Source organism: Colletotrichum scovillei (assembly GCF_011075155.1).
Source record: "Colletotrichum scovillei strain TJNH1 chromosome Unknown Contig00006, whole genome shotgun sequence".
In the NCBI taxonomy this organism is placed as follows: domain Eukaryota; kingdom Fungi; phylum Ascomycota; class Sordariomycetes; order Glomerellales; family Glomerellaceae; genus Colletotrichum; species Colletotrichum scovillei.
In genome coordinates, this window is record NW_023336264.1 from 4,180,056 (window position 1) to 4,197,872 (window position 17,817).

A 17,817-nucleotide genomic window follows, 5' to 3' on the forward strand; every position below is an offset into this window, starting at 1 on the left:
ATAATCAAGCCCCAATGCATGCTTCTGGCGTCCCAACGCCCATATCCTGACACAGCCGGCTCATGGGCCTCCCGTGCCAATATTCAATCGTCGTCCTCCAATAGCAGCTCCTGCACTGCCTGCCAAATCTGAAGCAATGCTTCCTCTGTCATTTTCGGCTGATGCTGCCCACCCACGCTTCCCGAGTGCCTGGTGTTGCTACCTTGCCGGTCGTCGTTCCACCAAGCTGCTGCCCCGCCATCACTGCTCCTCGTCCCATCCATCCCTCTCATAGCCCTCCTGATTCTCTCAGCCACAACTTCTCCATCCTCTGTTGCCAACGTTTCGATGCTGTCTCTCCCGCTTCCTGACGTAACATCAGTGTCATTCTGCGCATCCCCTCCTTTGATACCCTTCAGCTTCCGCGTGAAGTGTTCAAGGACCAAGGCTCGTTTTTCTGCAGCTTCGGCACGAGATTTCCACATGGCACACTCTCTTTTGGATACTCGAAGCTGTTCGCTGAGTGTTCCAATGTCCAAGTTATCTCTTGTCTCAAGTTGTCGCCGAAGAGACGCGTTTTCATCATTCCTGACATCCAGCTGCCTCTGAAGACTTCGAATCTGTGCATGAAGCATGGAATTGTTGCCCGGGCTTCCTGCTCGTGCCGGGACGGCATCCTCGCTTAGTTGGCATACTGATAGTGTGGACGAGGGACGGGGAAATACGACATGCTGTGCAATAGGCGGCTGCTGAGCAGGACTTGTCATGGTTCCAAGATGAGGTAAGTTCTTGTCATTCTCCAGAGTATACACCTTCAAAGGAGACTTCCTGTATCTCGAGGAATCTGGTGTTTGCCGAAGTTGTGTCAGAGATGGCCTCTCAGGATGAACGGCACCTCCGTCAGCATCGGTTGTCTCAGGAACAGTCAACGGCCCGGTGCTGTCAGTGACAGACCGCAGTCTATGGCTTGTCTGTCGATTCCTCTCACCCGAGAGCCTATAGCCTGGATCTGAGTCCCTCTCTTTCGCAGCTACGACCAATGCTCTCGTCTTCGTTGTTTCAAGAGACACGGTTTCTTGCCGTGATTGAAACAGACCCAAATCCGTCACACTCGTCCGGGAGGGGCGAGGTGTTGTAGGGAAAGACACACAAGGCGACTCCTGGGACGCATTTTCAAACATGGCCGCCATGGCTCGCACTCCCACTGGTTTTGAGATAGATCCATGCGATGGCGTCGAGCTACCATAGCTCCCGCCAGACGGACGAGCTGGCGTTATGACAGGTCTCAAACTTGATGCTCGAGAGCGTTGCGCAATTTCCTCTGCTATGGATGCTACGCTCTGCGGCCTTGAGAGAGTCGATTGAGGCGACATTGGCGGTTGTTGAGACTTTGACTGACCCTGAGAGATGCCACCATTCATAGCGGCTCGCCGAGGAACAAGCTTATTTTCATTGTCCTTTATACCTCTAATACTGGTCGAGGAAGGGAGATCATCGTCGGTTAGATCGTCCGAAGGCGGTTTCTCCTAGAACGCCTCTGGCGAGATCGCGACGGGGAGTCGAGGCTGAATCTGTGAAGCACTTTTGCTCGCGAACTCCTTTGGAGTGACCTGAATGGAGCCATTGCTTTCGCATCTAGCATTTGATTCTGTGCTCTGACGCGGAGTCCGAGAAGGCGAGTTCGATCTCGGGACATCTCCACCTGGTTTCTTGCCACCTAGCCGGTTACCGTCGAAGCTATTTTCTCTGAAGTTCGCTTTGGCCGAGATTGACTTGTCAAGGTTTTTCTCGATACGATTCGCGCCTCTGCCCATATCACGGCCTTTAGACTTCAGATACGACACAGATTCTGACGTCGTTGTTGTGTTGGAGTCTGTGTTGGGCGGAGTGGGCGTACATGGGCTTACAGCATCCGGCGATGCATGTCTTGTCTTTGAGGTTCTAGCTGTTGGGCTTCCGGAACTTGACGTTCGACTGGAATCACTTCCAACGAATCGACGAAGTGCCGAAGAGACCATCCCGCTTGTCTTTGGCCTACAGTCCGTCGACTGCCTTATGAATTTGTTCCCTGGATTGGGTACATTTCTTTGTACAGGCCAGATGCCCTTCTCGGAAATTGCATATGGCAGTCGATTTGGAGATGCCTTCGCCGAGTCTCTTTCGACTGGGACGTCTTCCGATACACGGGGACTCCCTATTGAACGCTGCCCGCGATGTCCCGCCAATTTCTGGGCTACGTCAAGCGAGCTCCGATTCTTCGAACATTCACCCACGTCACCAGCCAGACCCTCTGCAGTAGCTGCATGGGATTTAATGGCGCTTCGCTTTATGCTGTTCTCAGAGTCATTTGATCGATCTCTTACCAGCTTTTGCGGATGTGGTGAAACAGCTTTTGTGTCCGATCCTACTTTTCTTTCCTTGAGGTCTCGATCATCTGCTAGACTTTCTTCCGCCGTGGGAGAGAGTGGATTGAGGGACTGGCGCAAAGGTATTCTGTTAGCCGATTGCACCTGGAGAGACTTCGGCCGTAGTCTTCCAACATGAAGCGAATCATCTAGATTCCCTGTAGTCTTTGACGATGTCAGACCCAAAGCCTCTGCAAGCGTGTCAGCTACCATAAACCTGAGACTTTGAATGCCTTTCTACTTACTAGGCGCTGGTGTTGGAGTAACGGGCGATTTCGACCTATGCTGGTTGATGGAAGATTGTGGCGAAGAGTGCTTGCTCCTCCAGCCTCTAGGCAATCCGACGGCCAGAGAGTCGGAGTTTGATGAACGAAGAAATCTCCGACGACTCGTGCTTTCCAGATCTTCATTTGGCCCCCGGAAACTCGATAAGCCTTTCATATTGCGCACCACTTCTCTCCAATTTGAGATGAGCATCTCGGTGATGTCGTTTGCCACGCGAATTTTGTCAACAGACATGGAGTCTGTATTGTCTTGGATAGTGCTCTTTCGCTGTCGTTCCCTTTTCAAACGCGGCGGGGTGAGAGGGAAAAGCAGCAAGCCCGAAGAAGGGTTTGCGAGCTTCATTGTATAGGAGTCGAGCAAATCGCCGACCAGGAGGGGACCGAATACGATCCCCAAAGCTGCGTATCCCATCAAATCTGACGTTGGAAGTGGCCGGCCCTGCTCATCTTCACGAGCTGCTGTCTCAGCAGCACGTCCAATAAGGGAAAGAAGACCAAATACAGCGCAAATAAGCTCTCGACGAAAGTGAGACTTGATGGTCCCAATAGCCATGGCAATGAGTCTAGCACGAAGCTTTGATTCTTTTGTTCTGCTGAGTTCTGGCTCCCCACGAAGCTGACTGTGAATCGCGACCAATGCGTCGAAAAGGGTGAGAGAGCCAAGGATGCCACCCGGGAGTACGGATAGCAGTTTTTTGAAAGCCGAAGCTACGTCTTGTGCACCGGCATTGATATGTGATGGCAAAGTAGGGCAACGTATGGTACTTGTGACTTCTTCCCCAGGCTTTTCGTAGCAGTAATAGTCGAATATTGCATTGACAACGCGCAGTGAACCGGGAATGCGGAATACACCGCGTGTAACAGGTCCTGCAGAAGACATCAGAAGAAGCTTTCACATATCCGGTGATGTTGTTCACATACCATATTGAGCTAGGTATTGGGCAGTTGCCCTGAAGCAAGTCGGCACGACAAGCGAGCCAATAGCATAGTCGGCAGGGAGATGAAAAAGGCTCTTCCCACTCAGTCGAACCATGGCCTGTAGATCGAGTATCTTGGGTTCAGGTTTGCGAGAGTGAACCAATTGTAGGGCAATGTCGCTGACGCTTCGCTTGTGACGGACCCCGTGGGGTGCCCCTCGCGAGGTAGGCGGTTGCCCTGATGATGTTGAGCGGAGTACTCGAGACCACCACCTCCGTTTCTCAGTCATAATGGCTGGCAGTGTATGTCGCTAGACGTGTTAGTGATGTCCCATGTCATGAGAATGTTGAAGCTTACTCCTCCCTCGAAGCCATCCACCGCCAATACTCGAATTCCATGCTGTCATCGAACGTTAGTGAAATGCCGAATGCTTCCAATGGGTCGAAGGCTGCTATACTTTCTTGGCCAACCGATTGTAGTCCTGCACAAATATTCGACGGTCCTGAATCTCGTCTGTGTCTGACACCAGGGCCAAGTCCCCGACAGAAGAAGTCCATGTCGCGCTGCTTGGAAGAGCCCTGCTTCGTCGACCATCTCCAGTGACCAAAGCAGGAAGAGTACCTGATGTAGCTAGCGGTTGAGGATCGGCCCTTGATGGCAGCATAGAGGTCGCGATGGGTAGTTGAAGAGGCGCAGTACTGGTTGGCGCAGTACTAACGGTCTGGCTTTCGATGGTGCCAGTCTCGATGTCCCGAGACAGGCCCGATGATAGTGATTGATCATTGTCGTAAGGCTGCATAGCAAAAAAAAGAAATCGATTCCTTGGTCAAAAGTGGGCGAGACCGAACGCTGGAGCCCGCTGGTACTGTCTGGCACTGAAGCGGAGAATATCCAATGTCAGATGTCGAAGATCGTTGACATGGGGACGATGGAGAGGGTCAAGACGTCAACGGTGCTTGGGTCTACCTACCTGCCTACCTACTTATTTAGGCTCGTATGAGAAGTATCGTCCCTGCCCAGCATGGCCGAGCGAGTTGGTGGGAGACCTCATCCGATGTTCGGATTGTGAATGAATACTACTTGCCATAGGTACTTCAGTGTACGAGTATTGCTCCTGCAGGGCTTCCCGATGCCGACCCAGTCTCATCAGGCGTATTCCGAGAAAGCTCCTCGCAAGGCAACTGCTTTGCATCTTGCAACATATCGAGAGGCACGGACGGGGGCACCTCCCAATAGATGGTAATGACTTGGGACATGTTCTCATTTCGTAATGCATTCAGGTAGCCAACTTCTCCGTGAGCCTCCCGATCGTCTATAATGAAAGTAAAATGAAGAAATTCGGGCACCGTCTGGTATTCCTCCCAGTTACGCCTCTGTACGCCTAGCACATGCTCATTACCATGTCTACCAGTTCCCAAGTCATTCCAGCGAGGATCCGTCGCTCTTGGTTCTATGCAATTCCGTTTTTATTCCCAGTTAATGCCCCACGACGTCGTCCTCTTCGCCGTGCAAAAGCACATACTTGAGAATATCGGACAAGGAGATGACACCTGCCAGTCTGTTATCGTCGTCCACTACTATGAGACGGTGAACTCTTGACTTCCGGACTGTGTCAAAGATCGAGTCTAATCTGTCCTCGGGACTGCAAGTGTAAATGCCAGGTGAATCGTCGGGACGCTTGACAAGTGCCTCTCCGATGCTTGACTGCAATTCTTCGTAAACGCCCCCCTTGATGCACGGAATAATGTCGACGGCTTCGAAGACGTTCAGTAGGCGGTTGTACTTGTCGACAATCGGGACGCAGGATATGTTTTGCTTGACCATCAGATCGACCACACTGAGGACAGAATCGTGCATCTGCGCTGTAGCAAGGTCCTTGTATGTACCCAACCCGATCTCCCTGAGGGACTTCTTGAGTAGAACAGTATTGTGTTCGTTATTGACGGCGATGAATTTAAGAATTCTGTACTGTGTAATGACGCTAACAACCATCTCGCGCCCGGTCTCGTCATCAACGTCAACGAGGGGGATTCGGCGCGCACGAGTCTTGAGCATGCGGCGGCAGGCCTCGTAGAGTGGTCTCATGGGGTTGACGGATACGGTCTCGAGAGGAGAGGCCCCGATGGCCTTTTCAATATCTGACAAACGTATTAGTATGCGACCGAAAGCCTGGACGGCGATGGGAGCGCCACTGACCTCGCAAGCTGCTGAGTCGGAACTGCTCCAGCTTATGCATCTCGTCAGGGAACTGGCAGTAGTACTGGATCACATTGATGAAATCTGTCGCTGTCAAAAGGCCGGCAAATCTGGAATTGTGTGAATCCCATAGCGGCGCGGACACGATGGCTGGGACGATGGTCAGAACAAACATCCCGTTATGACAGAGTAGCATGACTCGTACCATTTTGAATGAGGATATTGAGGCTCTTCTTGATCAAGAGGTCGTTGTCGAGGACAATGAGGCGGAACGAGAGCGGTAGGACATCGTAGCTGGTTCGGACCTTGAGGAAATCGCGAATTGCCCTCTACAAGGACGAGCAAAGTTAGCGACGGTTTGTTGCGGTACAAATATGCCCATTCGCGACGGTCTCGAGGCAGAAGCACAACCCCGCATGCGCTCGCATCTAGGGGCGCACGCGGGCTCAAGCACATAAATCGGCGGTGCGCGAGATGATCGAGGGAGGGGTCCAAGGACACATGTAGCTTACCAGACCTTGAATCTGGTCCTTGTCGAGCGGACTGGGCGGCTTCTCTGGCATTTTGCGAGCAACCGAGGGTGGTCTTGGGCGAAGGTATGAGGAGGGCGTGACGAAGGGAAGCTCGTGACCATGTGGTCTCGCGATGGACGCAGCGGTAGCGACTACAGGCGGTTGTAGTGGACCATTACCGCTAGGCTGTTGTTGACTTGGATGCGACGTGGGCATGGAACTAGGACCGGCATTGTCCTTCGAAGCCGAGGAGGAGGAGGGGTCGTCCATTGCGTCGTCGTGGGAGGGCTAATGGCGCGCGTGGCCCCTCTGGACGTGTGGGAGGAACGGCGGGAGACGGGGAAACGGGAGGCAGAGACAATGGGCGGGAAAGAAAAACGGAGGGATGGAATTCGTGGTTTGGAGAATGGATTGGGCTGGACTGAACGCCTTGGTTATTTTTTTCTCGCGCCGTTCTATTCCCCTCCCAACCTGCATCAGGAAGCAATGAAGTAGAGGCAAGGTCGTAAGTCTGAGGTAGTGGCACTGGTGGCACCGGCAGTAGCAAGGTACCTAGGTAGCAAATAACATTTATCTCAACTGTACCGTCCCTCTTGTCTTACCTCAGATGAAAGGTACATACCACTCCTAGCTGCCTTGCCCACTGCAGCCGTATCTCTGTTTCTAACTGGAGTGCATCGGGTATCCGTTAGGTTCCTCTTGTTAAGATAAGGCAGATAAGGATAAGACAGGGAAAAGTCGAAGCTGATGGGTTGGACAGTGAACTTGGGCAAACCCAGGCGATGAATAAGATTGCTGGGGGCGTCCAACGCCTGATTACTGGTGTTTTAACTTGTACCTATTGTAGTCGAAATCTGGCGTTTTTAGCCTAGCGGGTGCAGTTGTCAATCAGTTCAACAAGATGCTTATGGCTTCTATCTAGCGCTGCGCTCATTGTGTACAGCAGCATCAGCTCCGTATGGTGATGGAGGCAAATTACTGTGCGATGACGCATTTCGCTGTTGGTGTTACATCTCGAAGAAGCCTCTATGAAGCCCTCTCGATGAACAAGCCCATGTGCAAGTAGGTAGTGAGATGAGGTATACCTGCCTCAAGAGGCACTTTTCAACACTGCAGGTGCCCATCTCTCAATGGGATATCTGAACGATGATCCCTTCCGCCCATAATTGTCCGATTCCTTGCCTTACTCGAGACAGACTGTCTTGCTTCGGCTCGAGCTTTAGAGACACGTCCAAAATCTTCGAAGGGGCGTGACGAGGCATGCACCTCCGAGACATTTTCTGCAAATTTTCCTTCATTCCATATAGGTTAGGTACGCGACCGACACCGCACATGATACTTATTTGATCAGACGGAAGATATTGGGACAAAATCCCATGTGTTCTTCTATCTGTTTTCGTTTTGCATCGCCAAAGCATCACATATTGAAAGTCGAAGGCGCCATTCAGAAGCTCTCCATCCAGCTCTATGGATACTTGGTATGTATAAGTACAAGGCACAGCATCAAAGCGGCCATTATAATTGTGCGTAACTGGACCCTGGATTTCTGACTCCAAAGCGCTTGGCAAGTTGGCTGCTATCGCCAAGTACCACAGTTGAGTGTGATGTAGGGAACGTCTGCACGTTGAGACCTAGGTATTTGGTTCGCGCTCATCTGGAGCTTGGCTTTAGGCCATCCAGACAGGAAGGCCAAATCACGGAACGGGCGGTCATGAGGTGGTGTATCGTGAAGCAACGTAAGCTACCTTACCTGTGTCACATTTCAATGCGACCCCAGGGATGCGTGCATTCCCAGATAAGAGCAATGTCACGATCGCTCAGGTGCACGTTGTGGTTGGCTTGGTGGGTAGATAGTCAGCCATGTGAAAGTTGGAGATGGTCTTCACCACAGTCCCTCCATGGAGAATCCCATGGAAGGCTGTCAACCACTCACCCAAAGGTAACCTTAGGTACGACGGCGCAGAGAGATACCTATCCGTACGCAGTATCCGTAGAGTCACGTCAAATTCAAGCCACAACGTCGCTAGCGTAGGTCCGGGAATGCTGTCACCTCGGACCGGCCGCCGCACACTGCAGGCGCGCATCTGGATAAAAGGAAAGAAATCTCGATGCAAGATGAGGCGGGTGCACAGCACAAGGTGATATACTCCTCCCTTCATGGAAGACGCTTGTTGAATTTAGTTCCCACATGTGAAGGCATGAAAAGTGGTGGAAGGGGAGCAAGGTGGTCCGTGCTCGTTGTTCCCGATCAAGCTCGAGGCTTTGCCCGGGTTGAAACTTGGAGACTTGGAGTCTTCCCGCGGCAGGTCCGCCCGAGGGAGGAGACATCGAAGAGAAGCCTAGAAGGAGGAGAAGAGGACTGCAGGTGGTCCTAGGAATAAGGTGGGAATCGGCCCTCCAAAGTCTTGCTGGCTGCAGCGGCGGTGCGAAGTTGGAAGAGTGAGGCGGTGGGTGGGGTCCTTCTCTTTTTCCACGTCTCGTCGCAGAAACAAACAACCGTCCACTCACAGCACGAGTAAAAGCCGGACGACGCTGCAGGTACACTCGCTACGTACCTCTTGCACTGGGTCCTTTTGAAATCCTCTAGGCCGAAACAAGTTAGATTGCAGGTTCAAGGTCACCAGTCCCACTGGGCTCCACGGGCATTTGCTTCGTTGTGCTGGAGCTGCTGCTGGAGCTGCTGGCATTGCTGGCGCGGTACGAAGCGTGGAAGCCCACCTCAGAGGTGAGGTATGCAGAATGCACCGCTGTTTTGTGCTGTCCATGCTGTCTGACGCTTTCCGAGCAGGGCAGCTTTGCTTTCCATTTGCTGGTTGCTTGGTGACTGCTACTAGCACTTTGGCACCTCTGCACTCTCTGGTCGTTCCCGTCCCCACTAACCTCAGAAAGGCCCAGTGCTGCTTCTCCGATTGCTGCTGCGGGCTGCTGCAACCTGATCCTGGGTCATTGCTCCGCGAGAGACAACTGGAGCAGCCGTCGCTTTCTTCCCAAAACCTCACTTGACCGACTCTATCGCCCATCAACCGACTAATATTCGGGCCTCTCCCACCCGCCAGAACCGACCGTCGCAATTCGCTGACCATCGACTTGCATCAAAATCTGCTTCTCAGACTGGATCCATCGTCAAATCGACACTGCTATCCAGTGACCAGAGTCACCGCAGGCTCCGCATCCCTCTGGTCGTCGGGCGGCCAAACCGTTCGTGTTGCGAAGAGAAGCCCCATCCAAACAAACAAGCCCCGACTTTCTCGACCACCACCTCGATATCGAGTCTCGGTATCATCAACATCGGCCTTTGTAGCCCACCTCGGCCATGGGAGCCTGCCAGTCATGTTGCGGAGGTATTAGCTTTCCATCGTCATGTCGACTACATCACCGAAGCTAATGGTGATCATGTAGGGAGAGCCCGCGATGGTCTCTACGAACCAGTTCTCGCCGATAGCGAAAGAGAAGCTGTTGCCGACCTTCTCCAGTATCTCGAAAACGTATGTGTTTTTTTTTTCCACCATGGATCATCTGGTCGACCTTCCATACTGACGTTGTTTCAGCGGGGTGAAACCGACTTCTTCTCAGGCGAACCCCTTCGAGCTCTCAGCACCCTCGTCTTCTCTGAAAACATCGACTTGCAACGGAGCGCAAGCCTGACTTTTGCCGAAATCACAGAGCGAGGTACGTCCTCTAGCCTTGTAGTCGATTAAAGGATCACATCGAGGATGCCATTTGCGACGTAGCATTTGGCGTAGATATGCTGACAAGCTGCTCCAGATGTTCGCGAGGTCGATCGTGATACCCTCGAACCGATCCTCTTCCTCTTGCAAAGCCCCGACATTGAGGTTCAGCGCGCCGCCAGTGCGGCGCTAGGAAATTTGGCGGTCAACAGTGAGTGAAGCGTAACAGGCAAGGCTACAGGGTAGATACTGACTCGATTTATCAGCCGAAAACAAGGTTCTGATTGTCCAGCTCGGCGGACTCACGCCACTCATTAGGCAAATGTTGTCGCCGAATGTCGAGGTACAGTGCAACGCAGTTGGATGTATCACCAATTTGGCCACACATGAGGAGAACAAGGCAAAGATTGCGCGCTCTGGCGCCTTGGGCCCTCTGACGAGGCTGGCAAAGTCTCGGGACATGCGGGTGCAGAGGAACGCGACTGGAGCTTTGCTCAATATGACACATTCAGGCAAGGCGTCTTCATCTCGCAGATTTGATCTCTGAACTAACCAGGACGATAGACGAGAACCGCCAGCAACTCGTTAATGCCGGCGCAATTCCGGTTCTTGTCCAGCTTCTCTCCTCATCTGACGTCGACGTCCAGTACTACTGCACGACGGCTCTCAGCAACATTGCAGTCGATGCTAACAACCGACGCAAACTTGCCCAGACTGAGTCAAAGCTCGTCTCGTCGCTGGTCACGCTTATGGATTCATCATCACCCAAGGTCCAGTGCCAGGCAGCGCTCGCTCTTCGCAACCTTGCTTCTGACGAGAAGTACCAACTCGATATTGTGCGATCAAACGGTCTCGCGCCTCTGCTTCGACTCCTGTCTTCATCCTACCTTCCCTTAATTCTTTCCGCCGTCGCCTGCATACGAAACATCTCGATCCACCCCCTCAATGAGTCGCCCATCATTGAAGCCGGTTTTCTGAAGCCCCTTGTCGACTTATTGGGCTCTACCGAGAATGAAGAGATCCAGTGCCACGCCATCTCAACCCTTAGGAACCTTGCTGCCAGCTCTGATCGTAACAAGGCCCTCGTCCTTGACGCCGGTGCAGTTCAAAAGTGCAAGCAGCTCGTCCTCGACGTGCCGGTTACCGTTCAGTCCGAGATGACCGCTGCGATTGCTGTTTTGGCTCTTAGCGATGAGCTCAAGTCTCATCTTCTCAACCTCGGCGTCTTTGAAGTTCTTATTCCTCTCACTCATTCACCTAGCATCGAGGTCCAGGGCAACAGCGCTGCAGCTCTTGGAAATCTCTCTTCGAAAGGTTTGTTGAGCTCCACCATGCCATGTTAAACTTTGATCTAATACCTCAATAGTGGGAGACTACGCGGTCTTCGTTCAGGATTGGAAAGAACCCAACGGCGGTATCCACGGATACTTGACGAGATTCCTCCAGAGCGGCGATGCTACGTTCCAGCACATAGCAATCTGGACTTTGCTTCAGTTGCTCGAGTCTGAGGACAAAAACCTCATTCAGTTAATTGGCCAAGCACAAGATATTGTTGATCAGATCAAGGAGATCGCCAACCGTCAGATCGAGCCAGACAACGAATTCGAAGACGACGATGAAGGCGAAGTTGTCAACTTGGCACAGCGGTGTCTCGAGCTTCTTGGCCAGAGCGGCTCGAAGTCTCACATTGAAGGTTAAACGATGACTTCGGCAGGGCATTTTGCAACATTATTTTATTCTCCAACTTCCCTAACAGGGTACTACAGCAGGACCGAGGGGTCTGGGGGTTCTGGTCGGCGGTGTTTTGGCGTTGGTCATGCAGAATGAGATTCGGTTGTTACGTTGAGTTTATATTTCGGCGTAGAAGCATTTTGAAGGAGCGTTTATTTTGGCGTGCCTGCCCTCACTGGCGAGATCATGCCGCCAGAGGGGCGGGCTAGTTTCTCCTATCAGGAAGACCCGAACCTTTTACTTTGTACCAAGCATCATGGCTCGTTTGTCGGGTCATCCGTGTCTCATATTATTCGGCCTTTTAACTGGCTTGATGAGCTTTATCTGGTGCCATTGGCTCCCCTACCCGTTGTAATTAGGATCATACTTTAGAGGATTGGAAGAACAACTCACAATCTGTGACGAATTCAGCTTACGGAGTCTCCCGCCGCCAACTTTCGTCTCTTTCTTGTATCGTATTTGTGACACGATACAGTTGCTCTTGAATCTCGTGTGCCACTCACTCCCGGCCGTCCTTAGACATCGCGAAGCCCGTTCTCAGCTGTCCCTCCAGGGGAGAGAAGCGATAGCCACCAGGGCTTATTGACGGCTTTCCCCCTGATCAGAGCCAAAGGCACTGGGCCATACAATCGCGAATCTCTCGATGCTTCGAGATTATCACCCACAACCCAACAATGACCCTGAGGAACCTACACAAATATTCTTAGCAAGGGTTTCCGGTTGGGCGATGACCTAGATGTCGTTACCTGTATCATCTTCTGCTTCTCTGCATCAGGGCTGCCTAGCATAACGTAGTCGCCAGGCATACCTATCACGCGTTTGATGCCATCGGATTCTGGGAAGATTGGAATCTTGAAGTGGACTAAATCGCCAACAAGTACGTTGCGACCGTAACGATAACGATGATCGACTAGAATTGATTCGCCTGCCACTTGAAATGTTGGAAGCATGGATGGTCCCGATGCTGGGCCCATGAAGAAGCCATATTCCATCATGACATGACTAAGAGCCAAGGTTTTGCCTACGTTCAGGGCCAGACGGAGAGGGTTTCCTGCCATGTTGCTAGCCTACTGTGCCTGTGGACTTGCTGTGTATCGATTGCCTGTTTGATCTTTGGTGATTCAGAGCGTTTAGACGGGATGTGAAAGTGACAAGACACACGGAGCCGGTGTTCCGCGGGAGCTTGGACCATCGAAAGCTCGTCGCATAGGATTGTGATGCGTGATTGGTGGGAGAGCTACCTTACCTAGGTACTTACCAAAGACCCCATGTGTCTTTCGCCTGTTTCTATTCCTCAACTCTGCATCTTGCAATCACAGGTCCAGCCCCAAACGGCAACCGTACACCAAAAGTGAGACTGGCAGATTCGTGCCCGAACCGACACTCCTGAAACTCCGAGACGGATATCTTACCAAAGACGCGATCCCCGAGCAAACATGAGGATCACACAATGCCTGTACAACAGCAGGACGGCCCTGCATAGGGTCTTCGTCTCGCCCTTTGAAAAGGTGGAATCGATTTCGCGACGAAGCGCTCTCCTGAGCCCAGTCTCTAGAACCCTACCAACAATTCTGTCACCGCCGCTACAAGGTTTCGCACGCCACGCCGCCTTGATACCCCGATTTAAAAAGAAGAAGCCATCGCCATCAGGGCAAGTACCCGGCGGCGACGCTGCTGCTAAGCCAGGCCAGCTTCCCCAGGACAGGGCGATCTCCGATCGTGAAGTCATGGTTGTCGACGAGAACAACAAGCTTACCGGCCCGCATAACACCCGGACGTTCCTAAGGTCGCTCGACCCCGAGACGCAATCCCTCCGAATGGTCTCCAGACCGCCCCCGCGCCCCGCGCCAGGCCAGCCGCCGTTTGCAATCTGCCGCATCGTCGATAAGGTCGCCGAGAAGGAGAAGGAGAGGGCGCTGCAAAAGGCCAAGAAGGATAACGCGCGCAGGCTAGCGAGGGTCAAGGAGCTCGAGCTCAACTGGGCCATCGCGCCGCACGACATGGGCCATAAGATGAAGCAGATGAAGACATTCCTGGAAAAGGGGTACAAGGTTGAGGTCATTTTTGCAAAGAAGAAGAATAGCAGAATCGCTACACTGGAAGAGGCCGGCGCGCTTGTGCAGCAGGTCCGGGATGCTGTGGCGGAGGTTGCGGGCGCCAGGGAGTACAAGGAAGCCGAGGGGCAACCGCGCAAGGTCATGAGGCTGCACCTGGAATCAACAGCGAAGCCCGCAGCTAAGGCTGCCCCTGCACCAGAAGTCCCGGTTGCAGAGGCTGCGCCGGAAACATCGACATGATGTAGTGGCGGGCTGCCTGAGAATCGGGGTGGTTGAGCTGTGCTTGATTACTCCATGAGAAAGCACCTACGATTTGGACAGAGTCCGTGTTGGCCTGTACACTAGAACTTCCCTGGAAGGCTTGTATCATAGAAAAAACAATAGAAAGGGTCGTATCGTCCGAATAGAGCGGCCGTGACATTTGTGTCGCGTTCCTCGTCAGCGAATTACTTGTCCTCTACACTTTGAGATTACATTAAATCGCTGCTCTCTACGACAGAGTAATAACCTGAATCGAATAGCCCGCAGCGTACCATATGATTACGAAACTCTTGCGAACATATTTTTGGAATCAAGTTACAAGCAACATGTGACTAGAATGACTAGCTAATGGATTGGTACTCCGTAGAGCCTTGCGATACTTGTTTAGCACTCTCCCAAGAGGAATAGGAAGAAAGCTAGTTGTTAATCTTTCACAGTGCGACCATGTAGTACAACTAGCCTCCTTTAGCCCGGCATCATTATGTCTCAGTCTACCTTGGGGCAGTTGAAAAGTCACTGTATGTGTTTCTCATGGGATTAAAACATATCTGAAAGAGATGGACAAGCTTTGTTGATTAAGGTGGCTGCAGCAATCATTTGCACCGTTGAGCGGTGATTGGCACCACAACTAAGAACGTCACTCCCCGCACCATGCAGGTAAGCTTTAGCGAGCTTTTAGCGCGGGGCACCCGTCGCATCCCGCCTTGCAAACCCCTGTGACTCAACCCTCCAAAACTTCTCAGCCTTTTTGACTCGATCAAAGGAAACTCCGACCGCCAACCCGAAGGAGTCTCGACAAACGCTCCTAAATCCAACACAAACGATCCGATTCTACACGACTGTCGGTCGAAGCTGAACCAAGCCCACCAGAGAAATTTCGCGACGCAAAACAAGGGAAGAGGGACGGAGCAATGGCAACAGAGACACCAAACACTGAGCCGCCTAAGGCTGTCGAAGACAAAAAGACTCAGCAACCTGCCAAGAAAGATGGCGGAGCGCAAAAGAAGGATGCACCAGCTGCCCCAGCAGCAGAGGGGGGCGAGAAGAAGCTGTCAGGTGCCGAGCTGAAGGCAAAGGCAAAGGCTGAGAAGGCGGCGAGAAGAGCAAAGGCCAAGGAGGCGCAACCAGCACCACCGCCTGGCCAGGGAGGAGCTCAGCAGACCGGAGGAGGAGAGGCAAAAGGAGGAAAGTCAAAACCCCGACAAGATGGTCCTCAGGGCGCCGGTGGAGCTCGAGGCGGCCCTGCGATCAAGGCCGTTCCGGTCGCGATCCCCAAGGACACCAGGCCCAAGGTCCCCGAGTGCTTCAGTCATCTATCTATGGCCAAGAGGATACACATGACGGAGGTTGATAAGGACGTCCATCCGGCAGTTTTGGCTCTGGGCCAGCAGATGAGCGCGTTTGCGATTACCGACAGTACCACAAGACTAGAGGCGACTCTGTTGGCATTCAAGAAGGTAACCCAACTACGGCCTCTTGTCTGAACCCAATATCAAGCGTGAGTCTTCTAACATTGAATTAGGTGATTGATTCTTACACAACACCCCCGGGCAACACATTCTCGCGCCACTTTACATCACACATCCTGAACCCTCAGATTGAGTACCTCTCGGCATGCAGACCCATGTGCTTCTCCATGGGCAATGCCGTCCGCTGGCTCAAGCTCCAGGTCAGCAAGATCGACATTGACCTGCCCGACTTTGAGGCCAAGAAGCTCCTCCGCGAGTCCGTCGACAACTTCATCCGCGAGCGCATCACCCTCGCCGACTTCGTCATTGTCAAGACCGCCGCCGACAACATCGCCGACGGCGAAGTCGTTCTGACCTACGCCCACCACCCTCTCGTCGAGCGCGCCCTCCGCCAGGCCCACGCAGACGGCAAGAGGTTCTCCGTCACCGTCGTCGATGACCCATTTGAGAGCACCGGCCGCGACCTCGCGAAGCGGCTGCGCGCCCTGCAGGGCGTCGAGGTGGCCTATAGCCCCGACCTGAGCGCCATGCGGGATCATCTCCGTGATACGTCGCGCGTGTTGGTCGGCGCGGAGGCCATGTTCAGCAACGGCGCAATGTACGCCAGGGCCGGCACGAGCGATATTGCCATTGCGGCGGCTGATCAGGGTATTCGGGTCATGGCTCTTAGCGAGACCATAAACTTTACCGAGAGAGTCGCTATGGACTCGCTCACGTATAACGAGATCGACCCCGAGCAGAACACCGAGGAGGCTTTCAGACTGCTCTTTGACACCACCCGTGACCGCCACATCTCAGTCGTCGTCACGGAACTGGGCATCACGTCGCCTGTGTCTGTGCCTGCCATTCTCCGAAAGCTAGAGGAGTTGTAGAGCACGGGCGCAGAAACGGGGCAGGTGGTGATTGTAGCAGCCATGGGGAAAGTCTTGAGGGGGCCGAGGGGTCCTGCTGCGGTGACCCCTTTAGATAGATACCAGTCATGAAAGGTCGATTGAGGTTGCACCATAGATCAATTGAGCATGAGGAGCAGTTCTGAAGCACGTCCTAGGCCCAACTTGATGATGGGGATGCCTCAGGGATGACACTGTAGATATCGATGACTTGAACGGCGTCAATTAAGCCTCCCCTTCTTTCTACGTAACATATACAAAGGGACTCTAAAGGGATTTCCTAATTGGCGTCCTAATCAGTTCCCGCGCAATCCCAGTTCCACCTCTAGAACGAGAATGATTCTTCGAGGTCCCCAATCGACACCCGAATTGACCGGTCTCCATCTGCCTCTTCCTCACTCAGATGGGTGTCACAAAGCTTGTCTCCACCAGAAAGCCTTTAGGTCTGATCTCTCCCCCCTCCCTCTGCCTCTCTCTTTTGTCGATGATTTTCGTCCACTCTTCAAATTTCGTAGTCTTCTATGACTGCTCCGCCTCCTTGCGCGCCGCCGCCCTCGCGCGCTTCTCGAGCAGGATGGACTTGCGCTCGCTGAGGATGGACGACTGCCTCTCGTCGACGCCCTGTAGCCAGTAGCCAAAGCTGCCACCGCCGAGCATGTAGACCGGGTAGACCCAGAGGGACTCCTTGTTGAAGAAGGGGCGCATTTCAATGCCCATTTGCCAGAAGCGGACGGCGAAGCCTGTTTGGTTGAACGTCGAATGTTAGTGGACTACATCTTGAAGTTTCCCGTGTTTGCAGTGGCGAAAAAGGAGTTTGTGACCATTCCTCTCGTGAATCCGAACCAATTGGCCTCCATGGCAACCGGGAGGTCCATCCCATAGATTATCGTCGCCTGATGAAGGGGGTAGGGAGGTACCACGCACCGAAGCCACTCCAGAAGAGGACCCTGCCAACCATTGTCGCGGTAGATATGTGTGTTTCGTCTCGAGGGGGAGTATTGGTAAGTCGATTGACGAAGGTGGGCCGCTTTGTCCGCCGGGACGTAGAATTGGGGTGAGTAGTTCGATTGGATTGGGCCGTGACAATTCGAGATACGATGTGAAGCTTCCCCCGGTGGTGACGGGCTGCAAGGTGTGTGGGAGGTCCGCGTACCCGCCGAGCGCACGGCCGAATGAACCAATCGCTGCGGTTTGCGGAATAATTGCAAATCCAGTTTTTCCGATTCGATCGCTGCCCTGCGCGGCTGCGCGGGATTTGGGGGCGTGCTGGGGTTTTAGGTGCTACAGCGCTGTAGGGCCCTGGAAGTTGGGCTGTCGGGGCGCCGAAGCACTGAAACACCGCTGTGAGATCTGGACTCTGAGGAGCTCAGCAGCATGACTAGCAACAAGTATGTAGAAATACCCGAAATTTTCAACAACATCCGATATGGTGTAGTGGCCAACATGA

The 17,817-nt window shown here is 53.1% G+C and overlaps 8 protein-coding genes across 8 annotated transcripts; 3 read left to right on the forward strand and 5 right to left on the reverse strand.

Annotated features, from left to right (window-relative positions):
- Positions 1–83: 83 nt before the first annotated feature.
- On the reverse strand, positions 84–746 carry HER10_EVM0000704 (RhoGAP domain-containing protein; the record flags this gene model as incomplete). Its single annotated transcript, XM_035470474.1, has 2 exons — positions 84–346; positions 392–746. 2 exons carry the CDS (start codon positions 744–746, stop codon positions 84–86), a joined length of 618 nt encoding a protein of 205 aa, XP_035332071.1.
- Positions 747–1,505: 759 nt separating this feature from the next.
- On the reverse strand, positions 1,506–4,250 carry HER10_EVM0006144 (RhoGAP domain-containing protein; the record flags this gene model as incomplete). The annotated part of the gene is made up of 5 exons (XM_035475738.1): positions 1,506–2,575; positions 2,630–3,535; positions 3,590–3,896; positions 3,944–3,985; positions 4,044–4,250. The coding sequence occupies 5 exons, from the start codon at positions 4,248–4,250 to the stop codon at positions 1,506–1,508; spliced, it is 2,532 nt and encodes an 843-aa protein (XP_035332732.1).
- An 812-nt stretch (positions 4,251–5,062) lies between these two features.
- HER10_EVM0007090 (uncharacterized protein) lies at positions 5,063–6,564 on the reverse strand (the record flags this gene model as incomplete). Its single annotated transcript, XM_035476656.1, has 4 exons — positions 5,063–5,724; positions 5,783–5,932; positions 5,988–6,111; positions 6,295–6,564. The coding sequence occupies 4 exons, from the start codon at positions 6,562–6,564 to the stop codon at positions 5,063–5,065; spliced, it is 1,206 nt and encodes a 401-aa protein (XP_035332836.1).
- Positions 6,565–9,028: 2,464 nt separating this feature from the next.
- On the forward strand, positions 9,029–12,108 carry HER10_EVM0011226 (vacuolar armadillo repeat protein). Its single transcript, XM_035480663.1, has 7 exons — positions 9,029–9,635; positions 9,694–9,779; positions 9,843–9,963; positions 10,060–10,173; positions 10,229–10,474; positions 10,527–11,276; positions 11,329–12,108. Exons 1-7 carry the CDS (start codon positions 9,608–9,610, stop codon positions 11,658–11,660), a joined length of 1,677 nt encoding a protein of 558 aa, XP_035333358.1. The 5' UTR covers positions 9,029–9,607; the 3' UTR covers positions 11,661–12,108.
- On the reverse strand, positions 12,012–12,818 carry HER10_EVM0000554 (uncharacterized protein). Its single transcript, XM_035470330.1, has 2 exons — positions 12,440–12,818; positions 12,012–12,382 (listed from the first exon to the last, which is right to left on the reverse strand). The coding sequence occupies exons 1-2, from the start codon at positions 12,749–12,751 to the stop codon at positions 12,209–12,211; spliced, it is 486 nt and encodes a 161-aa protein (XP_035332052.1). The 5' UTR covers positions 12,752–12,818; the 3' UTR covers positions 12,012–12,208.
- Positions 12,819–12,999: 181 nt separating this feature from the next.
- HER10_EVM0009739 (translation initiation factor IF-3) lies at positions 13,000–14,106 on the forward strand. Its single transcript, XM_035479215.1, has one exon. It carries the CDS (start codon positions 13,130–13,132, stop codon positions 13,988–13,990), a length of 861 nt encoding a protein of 286 aa, XP_035333150.1. The 5' UTR covers positions 13,000–13,129; the 3' UTR covers positions 13,991–14,106.
- Positions 14,107–14,922: 816 nt separating this feature from the next.
- On the forward strand, positions 14,923–16,352 carry HER10_EVM0003715 (initiation factor 2 subunit family protein; the record flags this gene model as incomplete). Its single annotated transcript, XM_035473380.1, has 2 exons — positions 14,923–15,468; positions 15,534–16,352. The coding sequence occupies 2 exons, from the start codon at positions 14,923–14,925 to the stop codon at positions 16,350–16,352; spliced, it is 1,365 nt and encodes a 454-aa protein (XP_035332416.1).
- A 164-nt stretch (positions 16,353–16,516) lies between these two features.
- On the reverse strand, positions 16,517–17,492 carry HER10_EVM0007748 (NADH2 dehydrogenase subunit 14K). Its single transcript, XM_035477293.1, has 2 exons — positions 17,295–17,492; positions 16,517–17,110 (listed from the first exon to the last, which is right to left on the reverse strand). Exons 1-2 carry the CDS (start codon positions 17,326–17,328, stop codon positions 16,890–16,892), a joined length of 255 nt encoding a protein of 84 aa, XP_035332921.1. The 5' UTR covers positions 17,329–17,492; the 3' UTR covers positions 16,517–16,889.
- Between the last annotated feature and the right edge of the window lie 325 nt (positions 17,493–17,817).